At 59.5% G+C, this 23,984-nt stretch overlaps 1 protein-coding gene across 3 annotated transcripts in view; it reads left to right on the top strand.

Moving 5' to 3' along the window:
• Nucleotides 1-22,534, top strand: part of CAPZB (capping actin protein of muscle Z-line subunit beta) — a 112,188-nt gene extending 89,654 nt beyond the window's left edge. For 2 of the 3 annotated variants that reach the window (XM_056122735.1, XM_056122733.1), the window contains exons 5-10: nt 9,746-9,887; nt 10,382-10,498; nt 17,934-17,999; nt 18,460-18,536; nt 19,774-19,885; nt 21,697-22,534. In XM_056122735.1, coding sequence (XP_055978710.1) covers nt 9,746-9,887; nt 10,382-10,498; nt 17,934-17,999; nt 18,460-18,536; nt 19,774-19,876 — 505 coding nt within the window. In that variant the 3' untranslated portion in view covers nt 19,877-19,885; nt 21,697-22,534. The remainder of the gene's footprint in view (nt 1-9,745; nt 9,888-10,381; nt 10,499-17,933; nt 18,000-18,459; nt 18,537-19,773; nt 19,886-21,696) is intronic. The other variant, XM_056122734.1, reaches the window with a different exon arrangement.
• Nucleotides 22,535-23,984: the final 1,450 nt, after the last annotated feature.

The raw sequence follows: 23,984 nt of genomic DNA, 5'->3' as shown, positions 1-23,984 counted from the left end.
CTGGGGTGTAGAGTGCCTGCTGGTGTCACTTCCTGCCTGTGGGAAGAGCAGTGGACAGGCCCAAGCCCAGAGGGTCGGGACAAGCTTGTGGGGGTCCCAGCAGCGTCAGTGAGCTGTGCCCCGCGGAGGAGGGCCAGGGTGTCCCGTGCACCCTGCATTAATTATGGCAGCCACAGACCACGAGGCTGGTGGTCAGAGCTGGCACCGGCCGGCCCTGACGATAGCAGCTGGCTGAGGCTTAGGCTCCCCTGAGACCGGCTGTGAGAGACGAACGCCTTCGCGCTGACCACACACCATGGCGCTGGTGTCCCGAGGCTGTAGCTCTTCCCTGTTTCTCTCTCCTCCCTCCCTCCCTCCCTCTCCCTCTCCTTCTCCCTCTCTTTCCCCATCTCTCCTCTCTCTCTCCCCCCCCTTCCTCCTTCCCTCTCTCCTTCCTTCTCTCCCTCCCTCTCTGTCTCCCTCCCTCTGACCCTCTTGTGGGTGAAGAAGCCTTGGAAGCAGGACCTGTGGCCCCAGGTGACATCAGGTGCAGGCCCCGGGGAGAGGAGCTTCGTGCCCTGCATGTTTCCTAACACTCCTCCAAGGCTTTCCCTCCCTCCTGACACCTCCATGTTTATCCAGCACCTGTTGAGGGTGTGACCCAAAACATCCCTGTTTGTAGGTTAGAATAGCAGTTTGCTGAAAACACTTAGAGGATGGGCCCGTTTTACTTTAGTGGGGGGCCTCCGGGGAGTGTCCCTGCCCTGCCCTTCCACAGCCCCTCCCTGTTGCAGCTCAGCTCAGACTTCACGCTGGGCAGCATGTCTGGCCATAGCTGACCCTGCCCGCTTCAGGCCCTGCCCAGGCTGGCTCTTCAGTTGTCGGTCGGTTGGAGCACACAGCCTCGTGGCTCCTCCTGAGAAGCTCTTTTGAGATGAACCTTGCACCTCAGTGGGGGCCAGGCCCTTGCAGCCGCCAGAGCAGCTTCCTGCCTCGGGTCTGAGCCCAGGCCGCGGCTGTGACCCCGAGGACCATTGCCCTAGTCTCGTCTCCCAGGGAGGACGAGCAGCCTTCCCTGCTCTAGCACGTGGGGTCTCACCGGTGCCTCTGTGGGCCCGGGTTCTGCCAGGACCAGATGTTGTAACCGAAGGGGCTGGCACCGCTCTCCCCCGAAGATGATTGCTCCCATCTGGCCCCGACGCCTTGCCCCTGCTCTTGGCTCACAGCGGATCTTACCTTCGAACATGCGGTTGCAATTTATTGGCCTTATAAGTTAATTTTAGTGGGTGTGCGATTGATTGAAATCAAAGCTTAATGAAGGCCAGAGTTGGAGGGAGGAAGAAGGGAGGGAGGAGCCGGGTGGGAAGCATTTGGAGTTCTTCCTTGCTTTGGGTCCGAGATAATCTTCAAATGCTTTAATTAGCTTCTCTAATCAACCCTTCTGTCTGGAAGAAGTTTGCAGAATGAAATGAGGCTGGCAAGTCCCCCAGGAGCGACCACGGTCCCCAGGGCCTGGCCATTCCTTGGCTCCCTCCTCTCGCTCCCCTTGCTGGGCTCGTGTAGGATGCGGCTGTTTCTGCTTCCATTGTGCGCCCAACTGTCAGATGGCATTTGAGCAGCCAGCACTGGCCTGGGAAGGACAGGGCATCCTCATCCGTGTGAGCAAGAGTGTGAGCCTGGTTCCCTGGACCCTTGAGACCCTTCTCCCAGCTACCTTCCCAGCACCTGGACCCCAGCCACCAGTGGGGTGGGTTCGGGCCTTCGTCCTGAGGGATCTCATGAATTTCCTGATGAAACAAAGTCACAGAGGCTGGGGGTGTGACCCAGCAGAAGCCCTGGCTTTCAGAACAGTCTGCTTCCGTTTCTTCCCCCTTCCTCCTCTCCCTCTCCCCTGCCATAGCTGGCCCGCAGGGCGGGGAGGAGTGGGCTCTCTAAGGGGGCGGGCTCTGCCTCTGCTCTGACCCGCCTGGGCAGGCCAGCTGCGGTCAAGACCATGCGACTCCTGGACACTTTGGAACATCCTTCTCGAGACAGGGGAGCTTGGTTCTCTCTGCCGTGATGGGAGCAAACCCTTCATTCTCAGGGTATCACCTGAGAACACACCAGGTGGTGAACACGCAGGTCTACACATCCGAGGGGTAGCGTTTGTGTAGACGGGGCGTGCGAGATGCACTTGGCAGGGAGACCAGGGACAAAGTACTCGCACAAATCAGCTCCTGGTTTCCGGGCCGGCACAGTGGGGCATGGGGCATTTCTGGCCTTGGGTGGGCACTGGGGAGGGCATGTGCTTGCAGGACAGCGGGGCTGTCCTGGCCAGAGGAGACAACCCTCGGCTGGCGGCTGCGGCCCTGTCGGGGTGGCTCATGGTGCAGCCACTCCAGCGTCCTGCTTACGGGCGATGCATAGGCAATGTCCCGCTTACAGCAATGAGTCTCTGGGTGCCCGGCCAGTGAGCCTCCCGGGTGACAGCGTAGGACACGTGCTCTCTCTCCAGCAGCCCCCGGAGTCTCCTGTGGGTGCCTCTCCCTTGCCGCCCTGCACTTCCCCTTCCTGGCAGAGCCACAGCCTGCTGAGAGCCCTGAGTGCTGGGCGTCCAGGAACAGGGGTGGCCTGGTCAGTGAGTGCGGCCAGAGCAGCCGGCCAAGGTTCGTGTGGCTTTGGGAACACAGTCCTGTGGGTCAGCCTGATGTCCCTTGAGGAAACTGTCCCTCTTTGGCTGAGCGAAGTTCGTGGTTGGGATCCCCTGGTGCTTTCCACTGCCAGGCCCAGCTGAGCCGGGTCCCTGGTCTGAAGCCAGACCCTGCTGTAGATGGGAAAGCACAGCGGCGGTGACGGAGGGCTACTTGGAAGATTCTGGAGTAGAATGAAACCCGGACCCTCTGTGTTGGCCATAGCTTTCACCCTGCCCCACGCGACAGTCCCCAAGAGGATCCTGCAACTGCCCCCTGTGCTGCGTCTTGTGTGTCCGAGGCAGCCTTGTGAGCATGGAACCAGGCTTGGGGTCTGCACAGACTTTCTCAGAGAGGCCCCCGCTGCCTCCTGCTGGGCGACTCGGTTCAGTGTGGGAGATGCCCAAGTTGGACTCTGTCAAGCTGCATTTTTTATTTCTTTTTGGGGGGGAGCGGTTTGGGACGGAGGGGATGGGGACACTTCACAATGCTGGACATCAAACTGGGGCTGCGAGTGAGATATGTGTGCCAGCCCTGTGTGCCATCTCCCTGGTGTCCCGTCGGAGGCCCGAGGGGAGAAGCCCCGTCAGCCTTCCTGGAGCGTAGTCTGCCATCTGCCCTCCCAGGACTGCTTTCAGCTCTTGTGACCACCCCTCTCCTGCAGGCCTCGGTGCTGTGCCCACAGATGTCCAGGCTGGGCCCTGGCCTGTGCGGTCTGGCTTTCATCTGCTGAAGGGAAGTTCAGTGGAAAACAGGAGCGTGTGGAAAGCGAGTTCTCTGCAAACGTGACCCCCCCCACCCCACCCCCAGCCAGCAGCGTCGGGGACTCTGATTCGCTGACGTTCTTGGGTGGCCGGAACCATATGGTGCAGTGTCACGCTTTGAGCCCCGCCGCCCGCGCGTCAGGGTGAAGACGCCCCTCTGAAAGGGGAGAGCTGCTCCTGGCGCCGACCCAGCCTGTTTCCTGGGGAAGCTGCTCTGGTGCCATTGGGTGGGGGCTCCCCCACCCCCCGGTCTGCCTCTCTGGCCTAGCTGCACGTTCCTCTCTTTCCTAAACCCAGCCGCCTTGACTGACCTGGGGAGGCCTGGCTGCCCGCCTGCGTTCCATGGGGTCTGCCCCGCCACCGCAGGATGTTCGAGGTGACCGGGCTCGCTGCCCAGTCAGGGATTGTGAGGTGCAGCCAGGACCGGCCAAGGTGTCCTTCTCGGCCACATGTCAGCATCCTCCTGCCTCTGTCTGGAATCCAGGTTGTAGTACATGACGTGCGCTGCCCCGGTACAGAGCAGTCACAGAAACAGAGCAGTGAGGTAGCTCCGAGAGTCCAGAGGCCTTGGTTGTCACCATTCTCAGGAGCTGAGGCAGGGACCAGCCCCAGCGCCAGGTGGACAGCCGGGCAGTGCATCTGCCTCTGCGGAGAGACGACCTCGTGTGTCTCCTCGGTGGGGAACTCCGTGGGGCGCTCAGGCTGAAGCCCTTCACTGTCTGCTTGGGGCATTGCTGGATGCCGCTGTGTTCACTGGCAGACTTGGGCGCGTGTTCTCTAAACCATGGGGTGGGCGGGGGAACAGCTGATCTCAGCCCCCAGATAGGCGGGTTTTGGCAGTGGATCTGGATGTGGCCCCCAGGTGCAGGGTGGTGAGGTGGTGACGAGCCCTTCCAGGCCCTACTGCCTGCGGGAGGAGCTTTCAGACGGGCTGGGTAGGAGGCTGATCCTGCTCGCCAACCCCCCTCCAGACACTGGGCCCTGGGCAGCACCACGACCTCCTGTTGATGCCTAGCTTCTTGGTGGGCCTAAGTGTTGGTGTGTGCCGTGCAAGGAGAGAGGCTGAGTTTCAGGTGCTTTTCATCCTGGGAAGGAGCTGACTTGTTCCCACCCGTGGGGACCAGGCGCTCTCTCTGCTCCCTTGTGCGAATGTTAGACAACTACAGCACAGTCCTGCCACTTCCCCGTCGCTGGGACAGAGCAGGGAGGCCTGTTGGGAACAGCCTCAGTCTCCACATTTATTTTCCTCGTCCTCCCTCCCTCCCCCCCCCCCCCCCCCCGCCCATACCCTAGTGGTGTCCTCAGCCCTGGAGTTGAGACCACGCATGGTCTCCCCACAGCACCTCATTCAGCCTCCACACTCTCCTCGAAGTCTGAGTTCTGTGGTTTGGAGAGTCGACCCACATAGTTTGGGATTTGATTCTCTACTCGTTTGGCTTCTGCCCTGCTTTGATGTGTGTTTCCACTGTAAGGAACGAGCTCCTGGCCGCGATACAGGTACTAATAGCATTCAGCACCGCCAGGACGCGTGGAAGATGCTGGAGCCTTGCTGACCGCAAATAAAGATTTGAGCGGAAAGTCACATTCTTTGGGGCAGTTTCACAAGAGCACCCAAGAGAAACTATTTTGTTTGTGACCCTCATGAGCTCAGCGGGTTTCGGTCTGACTCTGCCAATGACCAGGTAGCCCAGTGGCCCTTGCTCTCTGCTCGGCCTGAGGAGTGGCGAGCTGGGCCCTTGCAGGGAAGGAGAACCACGTGTGGCGACTGAGTCGTGTCCTGCGAGGACTCGTAGGAACCTGAGAAAGCCAGGAAAGGGGAGTCTGGGTCCAACTGAGCCATCTGTCACTGTTCACAAGAACACGTAGAGAAAGGACAGTGAGTTGTTTCCTGTCATCGCAGAGGCTGCAGGAAGAACTCGTTCTCGGGTCCAAAGGAAATCTGAGCTGTTGGGAGCTGAGCCTTCTGCCCTGAGCAGGTAGTGCCTGCCCCTTCCCTGCAGTGCTCACAGCCGGCCCTGTAGCAGAGAGCAGGCAGTGAGGCTTTGGTGTAAATTAAACAGTCACTTTGGGGTCAAGGCAGTATTTTTCAGCCCCCACAGCATTTAGGGGGCAGGCCCGAGTTGTCTGGGTTAGGGGCTGTCTCAGCACTGCCAGTGTCATGCCCAATGCCCAACAAGATTGTGTGGCCACCCTGTTATGACCACTGGAAGCGGGGCCCGCTCACTGAACCAACATCTCAGGGGCCTGGGGCCTTGCTTTCCTTCCCAGGACACGTCTGCAGAGTGGCCTTTGCCACCTTACCGGTGCGTGCGTGCATTTGGTTGTCTGGCTTGTCCCCCAGGAAACGATGGGAAGAAAAGAAGCAGGGACAGCCCATCTCAGATCTGTTCCATACTGTTTGCCGAGGTCCAGCTGCAGCCCCTTGGGGGCCACGACTGGGGATGGGGTCTTTCCTGGTGGCGCCTCGGCCTCCTGGAACCTCCATCCACCTCAGCTTCTGGCACGCCCAAGGCCTTCGGAGCGAAAAGAATGTCTCTTCTTCTTCGGCGCATGGGCTGCTCTGAATGTGTAGCAGTAGGTTTCCTGTTGCATCTCCCCTGCACCCTCCACCCCAGGCCTGTGTATGCAGTTACCGAGTTAAGTATCTGAGTGAACGCGGATGCGTAGAGCCAGAGCGTGGTTTCAGGGAGAAAGAAACGGAGCCCTGGGAGGAGGCATTCAGAGCTTTCCTCTCCGTTGGTCCAGGCGTAAGGGTCTGGCAGTGGAGCGCAAACTTGAGCAGGTGCCGGAGTGGGCAGGAGCTGATGAGAAACCAGCTCCGTTGGCGGGTCTGCTTTTGCTCCTCCGTGTCCAGGGGGCAGAGGTGCCTCGGTGGCTGGGTCCTTGGCATCTCCGAGGCTTGCTCTTGCCTCTTGGCACCCCCTTCCTTCTGCAGGTGCTGGCACCCACCCCCAGGCCCTGCAGACGCAGGGAGGGGACAGTTCAGAGGCTCTCCGTGAGCTTTGGGGCCTGGGGCTGGCGCTGGAGAACTCACTCCTGGGCCGAGCACGCTGGGCCCACCTCTCTTGACTCCGGGGGCCCATGGACTTCGAGATGCAAGGCGGAGGCCTGGACCAGGCCTGGCTAATTCCACCAGAGACACTCAGCCACGCGTGATGGTTCCTTTGCAGTGACGGGCAGGGCCCACGAGCTAGGCGCTGGCGCTGGCAGAGCCACCTTATTGAAATAGCATGTTAGCATTTAAACAATATTAATACTATTTGACTCATTAAATATACAAAGGCCAGTTAAAGTGTTTCCATGTGTGTGCTGTTAGTTCTGGCCGGCGACTCTTCAGATGGCTTTATGTGGTTTCAGACAACATTTTAGCACATTCTTAAAATACCCACAAAAGCCTTTATGTAAAAACTCATAAATGGGAACCACATAAAAATTATTTTTTCCTGTTTCATGTCGTTATGATCAAAGTACAGTAGGTAAGAATAAATTTTCAGAAACTGGTCGAGATCCCCCTTTAATGAATGCTTCACGCGCAGAACACAGCTGTAAACTGGGGTGGGTGCAGGACACGTTGGTCTGGGCCCCACAGTCACCTCACAGGCTCGTGTTTCTGAGACATTCTAAACGGCCCTTCTGATGACTCAGCCCCTTTGTCTTAGAACTGAGGTGTGTGGCACTCCAGGCTCTGGAGATCCCTGTAGGTGAGTGGGATGCAAGTTTATTCTTTTTTTTGGGGGGGGGGGGAGGTGTCACACCCAGCAATGTTCAGAGGTTACTCCTGCCTCTGTACTCAGGAATTACCCCTGGTGGTGCTTGGGGGGACCATATGGGTTACCAGGGATTGAACTCGGGTCGGCCGTGTGCAAGGTAAACACCCTACCCGCTGTACTATCGCTCCAGCCTTCAAGTTTGTTCTTGAACCGCAGTGGTGCTGCAGCCAGGCCTGTGGGGAGCCAAGTTCCTGCTGGTCCGATCCCTCGGTGGGGGCAGCCCCATGTGAGGGCCACAGTGTGCTGTGGGCTGCTGCTGCCACCGGAACCCACTGTGTGGTCTGCTGGGGATCGAACCTGGGTTGGCCAGGTGAAGGCAAGCTCCTTACCTGCGGTAGTAGCTCTCCAGCCCCAGGAAAAGTCAGACTGTGAACTTGGGGTCTACACCAGGGAATGCCACCCCTGCTGTTAATACAGTCATGGAGCAGAGGTAGGAGGGGGGAGCAGGAGTGCCTGGTGCTGGGAAGAGGCCTGTACTTTGCCCCGTCACAGGGAGACGGAGCCTCTGGACAGAGATGGGAAGGGAGTTTGGAAAATTGGGTTAATGGATGAAGTTGATTTATGAAATTATGGGCTAACTGAAGACTTTCCCCTTTTCAAATGTTCTTGCAGTAATTATTTAATCAGAGAGCAAGAAATAGTAAAGTCACACAGGAATCTGACTCGAGCTGGCGTCTTCACCTTTTTGATGTCAGTCTGTGGGCCCGGTACCCGTAGCCCTGGAGGATGCCAGGGAGAAGCTGCCCAGAGTGCTGGACCATAGGGAAGGGGTGCCGGAGTGGACGGAGTGATCTCAGGGGAGGGACTGGAGGGGCCTACTGTGGCCACTCTTGCGCCCCCCCCCCCCCCCCCCCCCCGTGACATCTAGGGACAGAGACTGGCTTGTCTGGATCCAGCTCCTTCGCGTCCCCTGCCGTCTGACCCATGCTGGGCCCAGGGACCGGCGCCGGGTGTGTCCCACCAGCAGATGTGCAGCAGGCCTCCTGGGCAGGGCTGTGCGGCTCCGGGAGAGTGGGGCGTGGCGGCTGGCGGCAGTGGGATGGACGCGCAGGGCAGCAGGCCTCAGGAGGGACTGGGGGCACCCGGGGTCGCAGTGGATCCAAGCAAGGGAGCCCAGAGCTCGTGGCGGAGGGCGCAGGCTGCGCGCAAAAGCTTGTCGGTCTGGAGCAGCTCTAGATTTGGAAGTTACCCAAGAGGAGGAGAGGGGGTCTGGCGTTCCCTCGACCGCATCCTCTCTCAGCTTTGGCCTCGCCTCTCTGGTGCTTCTGGTCCCGGGAGCAGGACTGTGGCTCCAGGGGGAGCGTGTCTGTCTCTCAGAAAAGAGCAAAGACACTCGGGAATAAGACCGCAGGAAGAAGGGTGGCGTTCGCTGCGTTTGTTCTGCCCCGTGTCGCCTCTGCCTTTCAGCAGGCTGGGAAAGGCAGATTGTCCCTGTTCTGTAATGTCACAGGAGCCACAGCGCTGCGGACAGCACCTCCCAGTGGTTGTTGGAGAGCAAGGGTGTGGCTCAGAGAGGAGAGCGGAGCCTGCACGGGGCCACGCTGGGTTCACTGCTGAGTGCTGCTGAGTGTGGGTGGCGCCACCATCAGGCAGAGCGCGAGCATGGGGCTTGGCGGGAGGACCCTTCCCTGTGACTTGCCAGGGCCCCTCTGTCTCCACCTTCCAAGCCTCCTGCCTCGTGGCCCTTTCTCTTCTGGCCCCTCCCCCCAGCCTCTCCTCTCCTCCCGTCCCCCTCTTTTCCCTCCCCTCTCCTCCAGCCTCTCCTCTCATCTTCTCTCTCTCCCCTTCTCCTGTATTTATGTGTGTGTTTGTGTGTTTCGAACCACACCCTGCTCACTGCTCAGGACTGACTCCTGGCTGTGCGCTCAGGGATCACTCCTGGCGATGCTCTGGAAACCATTTGGGTTGCCTGGGTTGGCCATGTTGCAAAACAAGCGCCCCCTCCAATCTCTTCCGGCCACTTCTTTCCCTCTTACTTTTGATCTTGCTTAGGGAGTTCTCCATGTTGCCGCAGACCTGCAGACAGGGTTCTGTCCCAGGCACAGCCCCGGTGTTTGGCTGGTGTGGCAGCCAATTGCTTAAAGGCCGGACTCAAGCCCTGCTGTGCCTGGCTCTGGGGGACTGGGCTGGGGAGGGTTGGTGGCTTTGCTTTTCTTCTTTGCCTTGTGGTCACGTCGCTTTCCTTGAAGATAGGCAGAGCCCACAATAGAGGTTGCCAGGAATGGGACCCGCTGAGCGTGCTGCATGCCACACACTCTGCCTAGATCTGGGAGGGAAGCAGAAGTAGCTTCAGGTCAGTAAGCTTGCTCAAGGCTACAGAGTCGACTCGAGTAAGTGGCAGAGCTTACACACAAATGCATCTTGAGGCCTCCAAAGCCCTGGTTCTTTCTGTGACCCTTTAAAGATGCTGCAGCCCCTCTGCCAGCCACGGCAGATGAGGACACACCAAAGACTCAGTCCTGCAGCTGTCTGGGGAGGGTGCTGAACCCGAGGAGGCTGGCCCGACCGTAGGCAGCTGATCTGTCACTGACAAGCTAACAGGCTCGAGTTTTGTCTCCTGCAGGTATTTTGAAGGCGGCGTCTCATCTGTCTACCTCTGGGATCTGGATCATGGCTTTGCGGGAGTGATCCTCATAAAGAAGGCTGGAGATGGATCAAAGAAGATCAAAGGCTGCTGGGATTCCATCCACGTGGTGGAAGTGCAGGTGCTGCTCCAGCAGCTGGTGCCGGGCCCAGCTTCGTGCCCGCTGTCTGTCAGATGCCTTCTGGAGTGGGGAATACTGAGATACATTCCCCCTTACCTCACGGACCCCAGGCCTCTTTGGATAAAAGTCCACTGAGCAAAGTCGTCATTGAGATAAAGATCCCGCAGGGGTCCATTAGACATGATTGCAGGCTCTGCCCCCTTAACAGCCAGTCGGGACTTTAGAAGAAGGGGAATTTGAGTACAGTGGGTAGGGCACATGGCTGACCCGGGTTGAGTCCCCGATACCACCACATACCATCCCCAGAGTCCAAAGCTAGGAGTAAGCCTTGAGCATCACCGGGTGTGGTCCCAAAACAAAATCAAAAAACGAAGAAGGGGCATGAGCTGGTACTGTCTTCAGAAGGGACATAGGGTGATGCTGATTTCGGGCCCTTTTCATGAGGTAGGCTGGGGAGGTGCCACTCAAGTTCCCGTCTCTGCCTTGTCTCCCAGGAGAAATCCAGTGGCCGCACTGCCCACTACAAACTGACCTCCACAGTGATGCTGTGGCTGCAGACCAACAAATCTGGCTCGGGCACCATGAACCTCGGCGGCAGCCTTACCAGACAGGTTAGTAGCTTGTGCGCGGCAGCCAAGGAGGGGCTTGGCTGCGGGGTTCGGTCCCACAGGTCTGTGGTTCCTTGTGCCTGAGACGCCGTGGGGCAGGGGCGGGAGGGGGAAGCACCTCCCCCCAGCATGTTTGGAGTTGGTGTGAAGACTCTGGGTTGACAGTGACTGGCGGAAGTGTAACTCAGTCTTGCAGAGGGGTGGGGTGTCCACTCCGACTAGGTCAGACCACAGCGTGGGGACTCTACCAGGCTTGTGTCTCTGTGCCTGCCTCCCGGCTGCCCCTGGCCGATGTCTCCTGCCTCCAGTCTTGGAACAAAAGCTGTTCTTTCTCACAGGACTGTCCTCGACCCAGGCGTCATACTGGCCGGGCTAAGCTCATGCCTGATGTTAAATAGGGTGCTGGTGCCAGCGTCGGGACGCTGGCCCTGGGACGGTGTGTGCCCAGAGGTTGTCGAGCTCGCATCTGACTTTGAAAGGGAGGAGGGTGAGGGTGGTAGAGCCCCTGAGGTGGCCTTTGGCTGGAGGGGGAGAGGGGGACAGCCAGAAGGAGCAGAATCTCGAAAAGGGGAGATTCCACTAAAACAGGCTGACGAATGGGCTCACCTGTCACCTGCCTGGACGCGTGGCCAATATGCCTAGCTCAGTCTGGCCCTCTGTCCCCCCCCACCACACACAGACACAGCAGCCTGGCACCAGAATCCTCCGTGCAGGCCCTGGCAGGTCCCTGTCCAGAGCTCTGGACCCTCGGCTACGTTATAGGAGAAGTGAAATCGGGGCAGAGAGACAGTACAGCGCGCAGGCATTTCCCTTGCACGTCACGTGCTTGGATCTTGGATTTGATCCTCGCCACCACATCTGGTCCCCGAGTACCGTCAGGAGTTATCCCTGGACACAGAGTCCAGAGTAAGCCCCGAGCACCGCCAGGTGTGGCCCCAAAGCCAGAAAGAAAGAGAAGAACGTGAAGTCGGAGGTGCCTGAGCTTCGGGGTCTCGGCCCTGAAAGGGTCTGACAGTCCCCTTGGCCCGCCTCCCGCCCTGACAGAATCCTGCCACTCTTGCCTGCAAGGGAGCAGGGCTCTTTCAGCTTGGGATGCTGCCCGCCCTTTCCTGCGTACCACCAGCGTGCCCGGGATTGCTTCGACAGGTGCCTCTCGCTGCCCACTGGCGTGTTTCTGTCTCGCCTTAGTCTGCTTTTACTGGTTTTGCCCTTGACAGTTTCTCTGCACTCTGGCTCCCAGATCCCGGTGTTTGCATTCCTTCTGGCTCTGTGACTCACACATTTGCTGATGAGGTGGTCGCTCAGAGTTGTGTTCGGAGCTCTCTAGCGTGGTTTCTGTAGGGCAGAGCCTTGGCCGGGCAGACAGACTCCTTTCTTCCAGGCCGGCCTCTCTTAGCAATAAGTGAAGTGAGTGTAATGCATGTTCCCCAGGAAATGCCTGGGCAGAGCGGGAGTGTCCCTGCCCAGGACTCAGTGACCATGTGCCTGGTCAGGGCTCCCTCCAGCCCTGGGCCTCGGGCTGCGCTGGTACTGGAAGCAGAGCTCTGCTCCGTCCCCATCTGGGATGCCCAGCAGCCCCCACAGCCCCGCTAGAGACGGGGGGTGGGGGGCCCTGTCCAGAGTCAGACTCCCCACGCGAGTTCTGCGCACTTCCCCTTGAAGCTGAGGGGCTGGAGGTGAGGCTCAGCGAGGAGCAGATGTTTTGTATGTGTGCAGCCCCAGACTGAACCCCGGCCCACCCAAACCAGGAACAAAAACAGTGGCCGTGTTTGGACAAGGCTCCTGCGCACCTCGCTCTTGCTCACCTTTGCCCAGCTGTTGGCAGCTTCTCCGGGTGGGCTGCGGAGCTGGGCCAGAGGCAGAAAGTAGAGCTTGAACGGGAAGTGCTGCGTGCTTTAACCCTTGTGAAAGGAGGTCAGAGGCAGAGTCCAGGGGGCTGGGCGTTTTCTTTGCACTCGGCCGACCCTGGTTCCATCCCCAGCACCCTAATATGGTTGCTCCGAGCACTTCTGGGTGTGGCCCCCAAACAAACGAAAAGACCTTGCATAGGAGCCTTGTTTAAGACCCCTGAACCCACCTGAGGGAAGGCCTGAACCGTAGCATGTGAAAAAGAACAGGGGCCAGAGAGCTAGTGGAGCAGGTCAGGCGCGTGCCTTGCACACAGCCAGCCCAGGTTCTGTCTCTGACACCACACACGGTCTCCCATGCTCCACCAGGAGTAAGCCCTGACCACCACCAATTTTACCCCCACCCCCGAGAGAAAGAAAGGACAGTTCAGGGGAGGTCCTGTCTGCTTCCCTGTTACAGGCTGCGCGTGTGCCTGGTTTCCCAGAATAAGGCCCTCTCAGAAAAACTAGCAGAAAGTGTCCGCTCAGGGTGGTCCAGACAGGCCGCTCACCCTCAAGTGCCCTTCGTGTGGGAGGCCCTGAGTTTGACCCCCAGGGTTGGAGGGGTGGGGGGGTCTGTTTAGGAGCGCCTCCTTTTGGTGAGCTTGTTAGATTCTAGCAGTCACAGACGCATCTACACGTATTTGAGAAGGAGTCAGTGGGCCGGGATGCAGAGGGAACCCAAGGTTTCTCCTGCTGTGTCGGGGGGCCGGAAGGGGGCTCCAGGCTCCCCGGGGCAGAGCCCGCCGCTCTGTAGGGAGAGGGCCCTTGTTTTCCAGGAACCACTGACCAGCGAGGGGCGGCTGAACCCCCAGGCTGCCGGCTCTACCGCAGCCTGCCTCCCCCGCACCCTGCCACCTGGGGAGTGGTGGAAAATCCTAAATCCGCATCCGGAGAATGTTTCCTGCATCACTTACCACTCCCAACTGTTTATAATTCCACCCGGTTGATGGTGACCTGGACAAATATTGAATCCACAGCCTTCCGAATAGTCTAAATCAGAGCTGTCAGCCCAGGGCCAGGCTCTGGTTCCGGCTCGCTGGGAGCGGTGCCTCCTGCCAAGCCAAACGCGGGCCTGACGCGCGGCTGTCCTCGGCGCACCGGCCGGCCCCGGGCCTTGTTTGGATGGCCTTGTGTTCTCGGGCTTTCACGGGGAAATCCATGCTTCTGTCATCATCCCCACGGCCGCTCCCATAACTCATCTGAGGCGCATTAGGGCCAGGGCTGGTTTCCAACGTAAGTAACTGCAAAAGGAGGGCGGGGGAGGGGGACAGATCTAAGTTAATGATGCGCAGCTTCTGAGCGCAACGGGAAGTGAGGGCTGCGGGCTCAGTTATGTGTCCCAGATGAGCCCTGGAAAACTCTGTGGTTGCCTTGGATGGGAGATGAAGGGGTTCCCAGAAAGTGGAGCAAATCAGCGATAAAGAGTGAACATTCAGGGCTGCGCCAGCTGTCTCCTTGGATTAGACTGAGCGTGTAAGTTGCTGTTCCTATTGCACAGGTGAGGGCACGGAGGCTCAAGCTCCACTAGGGTTCAAACCCAGACCTGCGTGCCTTGGAAAACAGACTTTCTACCACGCCTGGGTTTCGGGATTTACTCCCACCCTGGGCCTGGCCTTTAGTCGACGCCCAAACTGCTCAGTGTCGTGGTGATCTCTGAGAGCCTTTCTCTCCTTCCGGCCAGGGGTGCAGCACATGGATCTGTGGCCCCAGAAACAGGCACAGGGGGTGAGGCCAAGCAGTGGAGGCCGGGGGAGGAGTGGTCCAGCCTCCCCTGGGGTGTGCTCAGCATCACCTCCCCTGGGCAGGTGCCTCCGCGTGGCTTGGAGGTTCATTCTCCCATGGGAAGCACAGCGTGAGCTGTGTCCCCCCAGGAGAGCGAGAGCCGTATCTGGACCGAGACACACCGTCAGGATTGTGTTCAGAGATGCACTCTGCCCGGCCGGCGTGAGGGCTTGCTGGGACAGACCTGGGGCTGGAGTCCAGACAAGCAGGTGATGGCCTCGGGCCAGGAGTAGAGAGGGAGGGCCACCCGCAGGCTGTGGGTGCTGGGGTTGGGAGAGTTGTCCCTCCTTCCGGTGTGCCAGCAGTGACCCAGGCCGTGGCGCTCCAGCTTCTGGCACCCAGGGTGGTCGCGGTCACTTACACTTGCCCCTGTGTGTCAAGCAGGAAGGGTCCCCTGTGGCCAGCACCCACTGCAGACCGTTGCCCGGGTTCAGACCATAGTGAGCAGAGTTCAGGCTCGGTCCCACAGCACCCACCCGGTCCTGGGCCATCTGTTTTTTTTTTTTTTCCCTTTGGTTTCAGTTTGGGGGCCACACCTAGAATGCTCAGGGCCCACTCCTGAATGTCAGTCTGCTCAGTGATCACTCCTGATGGGCTTGGGAGGCCATATTGGAGTACTGCACTATTGCCCGGCCCTCCTGTGCCGTCTGACCCAGGCTCGCCTTCCGGTGGCCAGGGGACCCAAGCAGAAAAGGTGGCGCCACCATATTAGCAGCAGTGGCTGTTGGGGCCCTCCCGTTTCACACCTGGTCTCCACAGCCGGTATCTTCCCGTGGTGAACTCAGCCCAGAGCCCCCGCCCGGCGAGTCACGAGAGTGTCAGTGGGACAGGACCACAGATAGACAGGGTCCCAGGAGCAAGTCTTGCACGGGGAGGAGGGCGGGAGATGCCCTTGGCAGGCGGCCAGGCCGCCCCGCGGGAGGTTGGGGAGCGGGGAGCACCGTGCATGCCAAGTACCAGCATGTGGAAAGGAGGTGGCTTCGCGAGGTCACTGCTCGGGGGGACAGCTGGAGACGTGGGAAAGAGGCGAGACTGTGAATCTCGGGAATGAGATCCAAGGTTTCCCATCCGGCCGGGCCCTGCAGATGTTCCTGGGATTCCCCCCCCCCCCCCCCCCCCACACACACACACATTTGGAGCTTTTATAAATGAAGGTGGAATGTGTTGTCGAGTGATGTGTGAGGCCGAGCACTTTGGATCGACTGGAAGGAGGCGCTGCCGGCTCGGCCGCCAGCCCAGGCACCCAGAGACTACAGGGCTGCGAATCCCAGCGCCTCAGAGTGTAGGTGGTGGAGAGCAGAGGGAGCCCCACCGAGCCCAGGGCACTCTGAACCTGCTTGCCCGGGTGGGCCTGCAGCTCCCACCACACCCACAGTCCTGTGCTCTGTGGCCACCTTTGGAAAGAAGGGGGTTTGAGAGCGCCCCGGTGGCCACCCCGTCAGGAAGGCAGGCTGGAGAGGGAGGGGGCCAGAGCTCCTGGGGATAGGGCGGAGGGTGGGCGAGGCTCCGAATTTCCAGGCCCTGGCTTGCGGTTTGTCCTTGGTTTTCACAGTAAAAAACAGGGATGAAGTTGAGCGAAGGAGAGGTCTCATGGAAGAAAACAGGTTTTGGAATGTTCCAGACCTCGGTCCTGATCCTAGCCTAGTCACTTTCCAGCTGTGTGACCTGGACAGGCCACTTCCCTCTCTGAGACCTCACCCCGCAGCTCCAGCGCCACTTTGGAGAGATTGTCGAGTGCAGTGGAAACCCATTTTGGCACGTGTCTTTTGCTCAGTGGATAGTAGCGGTCACTGCCACGGCCACTGGCCTACGTCTCCTAGAGCACTCTGCTAAACTGGCTGAGAGATTGACTGACCACCTCCCTCTGGATGGGCAGCAGGTTTCCTGCCCCGCTCCGACCCACAGCCCCGCTCAGCAACTGGGAGCGCCGCCGTGTAGGGGGAGCTGTCGGCCCCCACCAGCTCCCACTGCAGTGTGGGCTTGTGCAGGGGGCCTGGAGGGGCCTTCGGGTCCCCGGGAGACTGGGACCGAGGGACCTGCTTGCCATTGCTGTGTGGTGCTGTCGTCATTATTGCCCCCGCTCCCAGCTCCAGGCCACCGAGGGGAGGAGCTTAGTGGGGACCAGCAGGCTGGGCGCTGACTTCAGTCTCATTTGGAACCTCCTGGTGGAACATCTGTGCAGCCACAGCACATAAAAATGTTTGCCTTCTGGCAGCCACTTTTATAAGGATGTAATAATATATGCATTGCAAAAATAGTTTTGTTTGTGGCGAGTCAGCCTTGCCAGCAGGCTGACCCTGACCAGGTGTGGAGGTTGCCGGCAGGGGTGTGGGTGAGGAGGGCTGTGGAAACAGGCTCGCGCGTGCCAAGTCCTGCTGCCCCTCCAGCCAGCTTCCTTCCCTCCCACATCCCTGCTCGGCCGAGGGCCCCATGTCCGGCTCCCCGCTCTCTCGGTTTCCCTCCTCCAACCCCCACAGCCGCCTCGGCCCTGCTGCTCATTCTGATGGGGCTCATCAGAGCCGAGCGCTGAGGGGGAGCGTGGCCAGGACATCACTTTCCTGGGGGACCCGGCGCCCCGCAGCCGGCTTCCCTGGGGCTGTTGCTGCACCTTCGGAGCAGGGATGGATCCCAGCAGAGTACACTCTCCCTTGCCCGCTGCTCTGCCCTTGGAAGGACACAGTGCCCTCTCTGTGTGGGGGTCCGCAGAGCCCGCAGCTCCTGCATGCAGGGGCAGGTGGCGCACACTGCTCCCCGAGCATCTTGGTTGGCCGGGTCCCCCCAGGCCAGGAGGGCCTGGGGCAGCCAGCAATCCCTCCCCGAGTTGGGAGAGTGCCATGCCTCACTGAGCTGGTCAGTGCCACAGGGCACGAGCATTGTCTGCCTAAACTCGCCGAGAGCACGGGACTCTGCTCAGGTCTTTTCCTGCTACCTGATCAGGCAGCAGATCACCTGATGGCTTTTCCTGTTAACTCGGATCAGAAGTAGGAGGGTCCCTGTGAAGACAGAGTGGAAGCGCTCTGAGCTGGGAAGCAGTTGCCATTCTGTTGGTTAGCCCCCATGTCTGGTGATCCTTATGGTCAGGTGTGCCCTGGGGCTGTCGGTGGGTGCTGCTGACCCTTAATGCTGCCAGGGATGGAAGCAGCTGAGGCTGGTGCTCTGTTTCCGAGAAGGGCACCTGCAGCTCCATCTAGGCGACGTGAGCGGTGCTCTGCTCTCGACGTGTGCCCATGTGACGGTCCCCGTCAGGCTGGAGGTGAATTTCCAGCTCTGATCTTTCTGCTGTTCCGGAGACAGGACGCCTCTGGGTCTCAGTGGGACTGGATTAGCAGGGGGGAGGGCGCTGATGCAGGAGAGGGGCCTGCGGGGGTGGGGGCAGCACAGTGGGGTGGGCTTCTGTTGGGAGTCAGACATGACCTGGCTTGGATTTGATGGGAGGGGACTGGAGCCCCAGGGCCGCCTTTCCCCAGAACCCCGCCAGCCCCGGAGGCTCTGCTGTGGTGGCACCCAGCCGCACAGTATCGCACAGCTGCGTCTCCTGGCCACCCTGTGACTCAGGCCCCAGTCTGCCAGTGTCGGGCACCCCACCGGTCTGCCTGGAGGGGGACCTCTGGCTTCTGGCCGGCATTCCATGGCCTGTACTTGCCACAGTTTGGTGTCTCAGCTCACCGTTGCAGGGGTGCTGGCCCCTCCAGCAGCGGGCTTTGCCTCGGCCGAGGCTCCTCTCCCTGACGGCGGCCCTGACTGTGGAATCTCTTCATCTTTTGCAGATGGAGAAGGATGAAACTGTGAGCGACTGCTCCCCACACATAGCCAACATCGGGCGTCTGGTAGAGGTGAGTGGGGACAGTCCCTGGAAGCCCGGATGAAGCCTGCTGGCCTCTCGGCCCGCGTTCCCCTCCAGCCCGGCCAGTGGCCGCATGCATATCCCTCGCCTTCCCGGAGGCCTGGGCGCCTTGGTCCGTGGGGGGCTTTGCAGGGCTGTCTGGGCAGCCCCTTTCCGCTCCCTGTTTGGGACAAAGGAGGTGCTCTCGGGTTTCACAGCGGGGGGTGAGACCCCGCACGCAGGGCGATGGGGCTTAGATCACCTTCCAGTAATGGTCAGCCCAGGGTTGGCTTCCACCCTGCCCAGGAGAGGAGCGGGGTGAGAGGTGGGACTCGGCCGCGCCAGGCTTCCCAGCTGTGGCGCAGTCGTGTGCCTCCCCCTTGTGGTGGCGGTGGGCACTGCAGGGCCGGCTGGTGGGGCTGGATCCTGCCCCTCTCTGCTGGCCCTATCTGACTGTGCTCCCTTCCCAGGACATGGAGAATAAAATCAGGAGTACGCTGAATGAGATCTACTTCGGGAAAACAAAGGATATCGTCAATGGGCTGAGGTAATGTATCCAGAAAGTTCCAGTTGGAACCAGCAGGATGAGGATCGATGGGTCCTTAGGTGATGTGAGAGTGGCCCGAGCCTCCGTGTGCTCGCTGGTGCCTGCTGCAGGTCGTGGCCTCTTGGCGTGGCCACCCCTGGACTCGCCCCCTGTGCTCTCAGGATGGCTGCGTCCTGTGTGGGAGCCCCTTCCTGCTGCTCTCCCCTTCCCGTGGAAGCACGCAGGGGAGGCCACGGGCCCTAACGTCAGGGCTGGGCTCCTGTGCCATGGGAGACCTCCTCGTCTACTCCAAGAGATGGTGCGAGGGCGGCTGAGCCAGGCACTGCCCACAGAGTCCAGTGTTGCGCCCTCTGTCACACTGCATGACACACCCCCCGTGCCTCGTCCGCATCTCTCTGGAGGTGACCTGGGGTTCATCGTTGTTGTTTTTGTGTTTTTGTTTTGTTTTATTTTGTTACTTGTTGCTATGGGTCACACCCGGCAGTGCTGGGGGGGGGGTGGCATATGGGATGCAAGGATCAAACCTGGGTCGGTGGCGTGCAAGCCCTTCCTGCTCTACTATTGTTCCAGCCCCCCTGGGGTCCGTTTGCTCAGTAGATTAGTCTCTTTGACCTACTCCCTTTTTCAGCACTACTGGTCAAGCCTCATACAGACAGTCGCACCCCCTCCTCTGTTCGTTTGGGGGCTGCAGTGTAGTGCCCAGGTGCCCCTCCCCACTGTGCCCTTCACCCACCCCTTCTTGACATTTTAAAAATGGCGCAGGGTACCCTTGGACTCTCCTTTTTGCTTGTCCTGCATGGGGCTGGCCGGCCCGGGGGTTCAGCATTCTTTGGCCTTCCCCTTTTCTTTGTGCACAGCCAGTAATGCCTGCAGGGCTGTCCCGGAGCCCTGAGGTGCTGGGGGTGAGGCCCCAGGTGCCGTCATACAGCTATGCTCCAGCCCTTGGCTCTACGCCCAGTGCTCCTGGAGGAGTGCGAAGAGCCCCTTGGACCCACCGCACCGGCCCCCCAGTGGTCCTACCCGCTCACCCTCTAGTGCTCTGGCTGATGGAGGGAGAGGGGCCCTGCCCTGGGGGTGGGCGTGAGCTCCCCGCCTGCGTCCACGCAGCGGCCCGGCCGTGGCCTGGGTGACGTCGCCCTCTCTCTCCTGCCTGTGTGTGCCTTGTATCTCCTCTCAGCTGTCACCTCACCCTGTGTGCCCTCCCCTCGCTGCTCTCATCTCTGAACACTCTCTGTAGATCTGTTGACGTTATCCCCGACAACCCCAAGTTTCAGCAGTTGCAGAGGGAGCTTTCCCAAGTGCTGACCCAGCGCCAGATCCACATCCAGCCTGATAATTAGCCGGCCCAGGTACCCTGCCCGGGAGGCGCCAGTGCCACCACTAAACAGGACTCACCAACCGGCCAGGACCCCGCCAGTCTGGCGCGTCCCGTGTGGCTCCCTAAACCACCACTAACCCATGGGGGCTAACGGCTGTGGGCAGCCACGTAACCCCTGGGCTCAGCCCCACATGACATGGCACGTGTGTGGGGCGTGTGCTTTACCCTGGGCGGGGCGGGCGGGGGGAGCTTCTGCTCTTGAAGCAGCTGCTCGTCTGTGCTGCTCTGGCCCGCCTCAGAGCCAGGGTCCCTGCCGGCCTCCCATCCCCCACAGCCTGTGACTGCTGCCAGTCCTCCCTGCTTTGCCACCGAGGACTCCAGAAGCCAGATGGCCCCCTTCTCAGTGGAAAAGGCGCCGTTTGGAGTGTCTCACTCCAAGTCTGAATGGCCGAGCAGCACCTGGAACCCCCTGGCCAGGCGTGGTGCAGCCCAGACTGGTCGCTGCTGGAGCTCCGGGGATCAGCCTAACTGGTGCCTCTGACGCGCTGTGGCTGTGCCCCTACTTACCTCGTGCTGGTTGATCCTGGATGACAGCCCTGGCTGGAGCTGGGACAGGGACAGATGTTACACAGCAGCATCCTGGGGAGGAGGAGGGAACTGACTTTAATTTAAAAAAAAAAAAAAGCGTTTGGCAGCCCCGGGCCAGGCCAGACCCAGAGAGGCCTGGTCTGTGGGTGCCAGCCAAGGGAGCAGTTGGCCTGGGACCCTCCTGCTTCCGCCAGCTCAGGAGGGAAGCCCCCTCCTTTTTCCAGGGGTGAGGGTGCCATTTGGGACACACCGTGGTGCTCGGGGCCTAGTCCTGGCTCTGTGCTCCAGGCCGTTGTTGGCCATTCTTGAACTCCAGGGAGCAAGCCAAGGTTGGCCCCAAACCAGGCAAGTGCCTCAGCTCCTCCACCATCTCTCCGGCCCAGGAGCCCCTTCTTCAGGGACTTAGGGATGGTGCTGTTCGTGCTCCCACCCCTCTACCTTTCGGATGGGTCTGCGGCCTTGGGCCTCTGCAGCAGACGCCCGGCCCCGACTCGTGGCCTCTTGGCCGTGACCATTCCGAGTTCAGCCTGCGAGTACCCTGCTCCTCGTGCTCGGACTCAGAAATCTTCTCCTGGGGCAGGCCGGGATCCTGTGCTGCTTCCATCCGAGGGGAGAGGTCACGTTCCTCTCCTGGGGAGCGCTGCTTGGAGCATTGCCGTGGATTCAGGACATCTGGAGCCTCGGGGGGGTCCCATGGCTGGCCCCCAACGCCAGGGCAACCCAGAGCACTTCTCAGAAATGGAAATTTTGCCAGCAGCAACCAGCTTTCTTATGGAGATTATTTTAGTTCCATGGATTCTTTCAAAGTCTTGTCTCTTGCTCCTTCCTCTTGCCACTTTGCAAATAACTTTCCATTGATGCTCTCTAATTTGGTACAGGGGTTAGCCTGGAGGGGCCAGAGAGAGTGCAGTGGGTAAGGCACTTGCCTTGCACTTAGCTGACCTGGTTTGATCCCTGGCACCACAAATGGTCCCCTGCGCACTGCTGGGTGGGACCCAGAGGAAGGAAAAGAAAGGTAGCCTGCCTGGATGCTGTGGACTTTTCCACTCCTGACTCCTTTTCGTTTTCTGATTTTTCTCTCTTTTATTTGGGGGCCAGACTCCCTGGTGCCCAGGGGTCGTTGCCGGTTGTGCTCAGAGAACCCCTGAGTGCCAGGGATGGAACCCGAGCCTCCCACTTGCACTCCCTGCAGTGCGGCACCCGCTGCCACCCTCTCCCCGGGCGCCTGCCAACCATTCTTCTCCCCCCCGACAGGTCTGTGCAGACTTTCGCTGACAAATCAAAACAAGAAGCTCTCAAGAACGACCTGGTGGAGGCTTTGAAGAGAAAGCAGCAGTGTTAAACCTCTGCTTCCCGCTAACCGGACACCATGCACTCGTTAGAGTCCTTTCTTAGAAACTCGTTTTCTGCTCCCTTCCCTCGCCCCCGCTCTCCCCACAGGTCACGTAACAGCTCGCATCACGACGCATAGCGCCTTGGCTCCCGAATAAAGCCTGAGCACCCTCCTGTCTCTGAGGCCCTCCTCGCCACCACGTTCGCGCTCGAGGCGCGCGGTTTCCGCAGAGACCATGTGGTTTTCGTTTGCCTCCCGTCCCTCCCCGGCCCCATTTCTAGGCATAAAAGCACCGTCTGCCGCCCCTCCCCGCTCCCGCCTTTTTGTTACATTGGTGTAAAAAATGTAAAACAAAAAATTTTATGAACTGTGGTGTGTGAAAGATAGAAGAAAAAACTGGAAATCTGATTCCATGTGTGCTTGGGAGTTGCTTGGGGCTGGGGGGCTGTGGGGGGCGGGGGCAGCTCTGGAGCAGGGAGGCCCTCAGCATCGTCCCGCACGCACTGGCCCTTGTCCCACGGAGACCACGCGGGGGGCGGGTGGGGGGCGGGGACCTGCCGACCGTTCTGCTCTTCTGGCCAGGTGCTTTTCTGTCAATTTTTATGGAATGCAAAGGAGTTTTTTTTTTTTCTTTTGTTTTATTTTGGTTTTTTTTGTAAAGCTTAAAAAAAAATCTACATCTTATACTTGAGCTTCCATACTTAAAAAAAAAAAAGAAAAAACACACACAAAAAAAATAAAAACAAACTGGGACGCAAATAGCGTTGGTCTCGTTTTTCCTCGCCCACCAAGCACGTATGCCCAGACTGCCGCCTCGTGGGACACACCCCCCGCCCCCACCCCTGGGGTTGTGGTGGCCCAAGCAGGGCTTCATGCAGAGGTGCTGGGTGAGGATTTGTGGTGCGTCCCTGAGAGGGATGGGTGCCAGGCCAAAGTGGTCCAGAACATACTGCATGTGTTTTGAGGCTGAGCCGGGCCATGGGGGCAATGGGGTTCCCTTGCCTGGGGGAGAGCGGTGCTAGGTGCTCTGCCCCAAGACTCAAGACATTTTCTCAAAGTGCCCTTTGCTTGCCACCAGCAGAACGGGAAGAAGCTGTGGAATAGGTGGGTGGCAGGAGCCTTCTGGCCTTGCTAGCTGGGTACCCCAAGGGCCAGCGGTGGTTTTCATCCTACAGAGTGGCCGCTCTGGAAGGCCCGCCGTAGCCATGGCCTTCTGGGCAGCCTCCTGGGACCCCGCCTGAGGGGCTGCTGGGGCTGCCATCCTTTGGGGCCACATCTCTGTCGTGGGTTCCCATCACTAAGCACCGCAGGGTGGCAGGGCAGGCACTGTGGACATGTACCTGAGAGCTGCCTCGGTGCCACCCCCTCAATGCAGTGCAGTCAGGGTACCCCCCCTTAGTGGCCCTCGGCAGCCCTTGAAGATGTTTCCACCGGAAGGATATCCCTGGAGCAGACAACTCCTTCGTGCCGACTCCCCCCTTCTCCCCTCCGAGTACCTCCACCTGCCAGTAGCTTCCTCTCTGGCTGGCATAAGGGGTGGGCAGTTCCTGGCCACCAGTGACCCAAGGAGGCAGGTCAAGCATAGGTCAACATTCACCTTGAACCCTCATGACCAATGCAAGGGGCCTGAGGTCTCCTACTGGCCAGCGTGCAAGAGCCCAGGAGGACCAGTCTCAGCGCCAGACTTCACTAGGACCCGAGAGACAGTTCAGGGGTGAAAACACATGTTCCACATGGAGCAGATCCCATTCTGATCCTCAGTACCACACAGGGTCCCCCGAGCACCCCCGAGAGTGACCCCTGAGCACAGGTTCAAGAATAGCCCCTCAGTACCATGGATGTAGCCCAACAACCAAACCACCCTTTCCCAAAACGTAAGCTCATTATCACTTTTACTCATTACTTCAGAAGATAAAATTCAGAATATAAGGAATCATGAACTCAAGAAATACAGATTCTGAAGTTTGTGCTCTAGTTAGGTTTTATTCGAACTTTTTTCCTAGTTTATTTTTGGTCGCTATTTTGGGAAATGACACTCCGGCTCTCACACATGCCAAGCCTGTGCTCTCACTTAAGTCTTTCACATTTTTTTATGTGAGATAAAAAAAGGTTTTTGTTTGGGGGCCACATCCAGCGGCACTTGGGGCTTAGTCCTAGCTCTCTACTCAGGGATCCTGGCAGATTCAGGGAACTGGATGTTGTGACAAGG

This window comes from Sorex fumeus, unplaced genomic scaffold (assembly GCF_029834395.1).
Source record: "Sorex fumeus unplaced genomic scaffold, SorFum_2.1 ptg000047l, whole genome shotgun sequence".
NCBI classification, from domain to species: domain Eukaryota; kingdom Metazoa; phylum Chordata; class Mammalia; order Eulipotyphla; family Soricidae; genus Sorex; species Sorex fumeus.
This window is presented reverse-complemented; position numbering and strand designations above follow the sequence as displayed.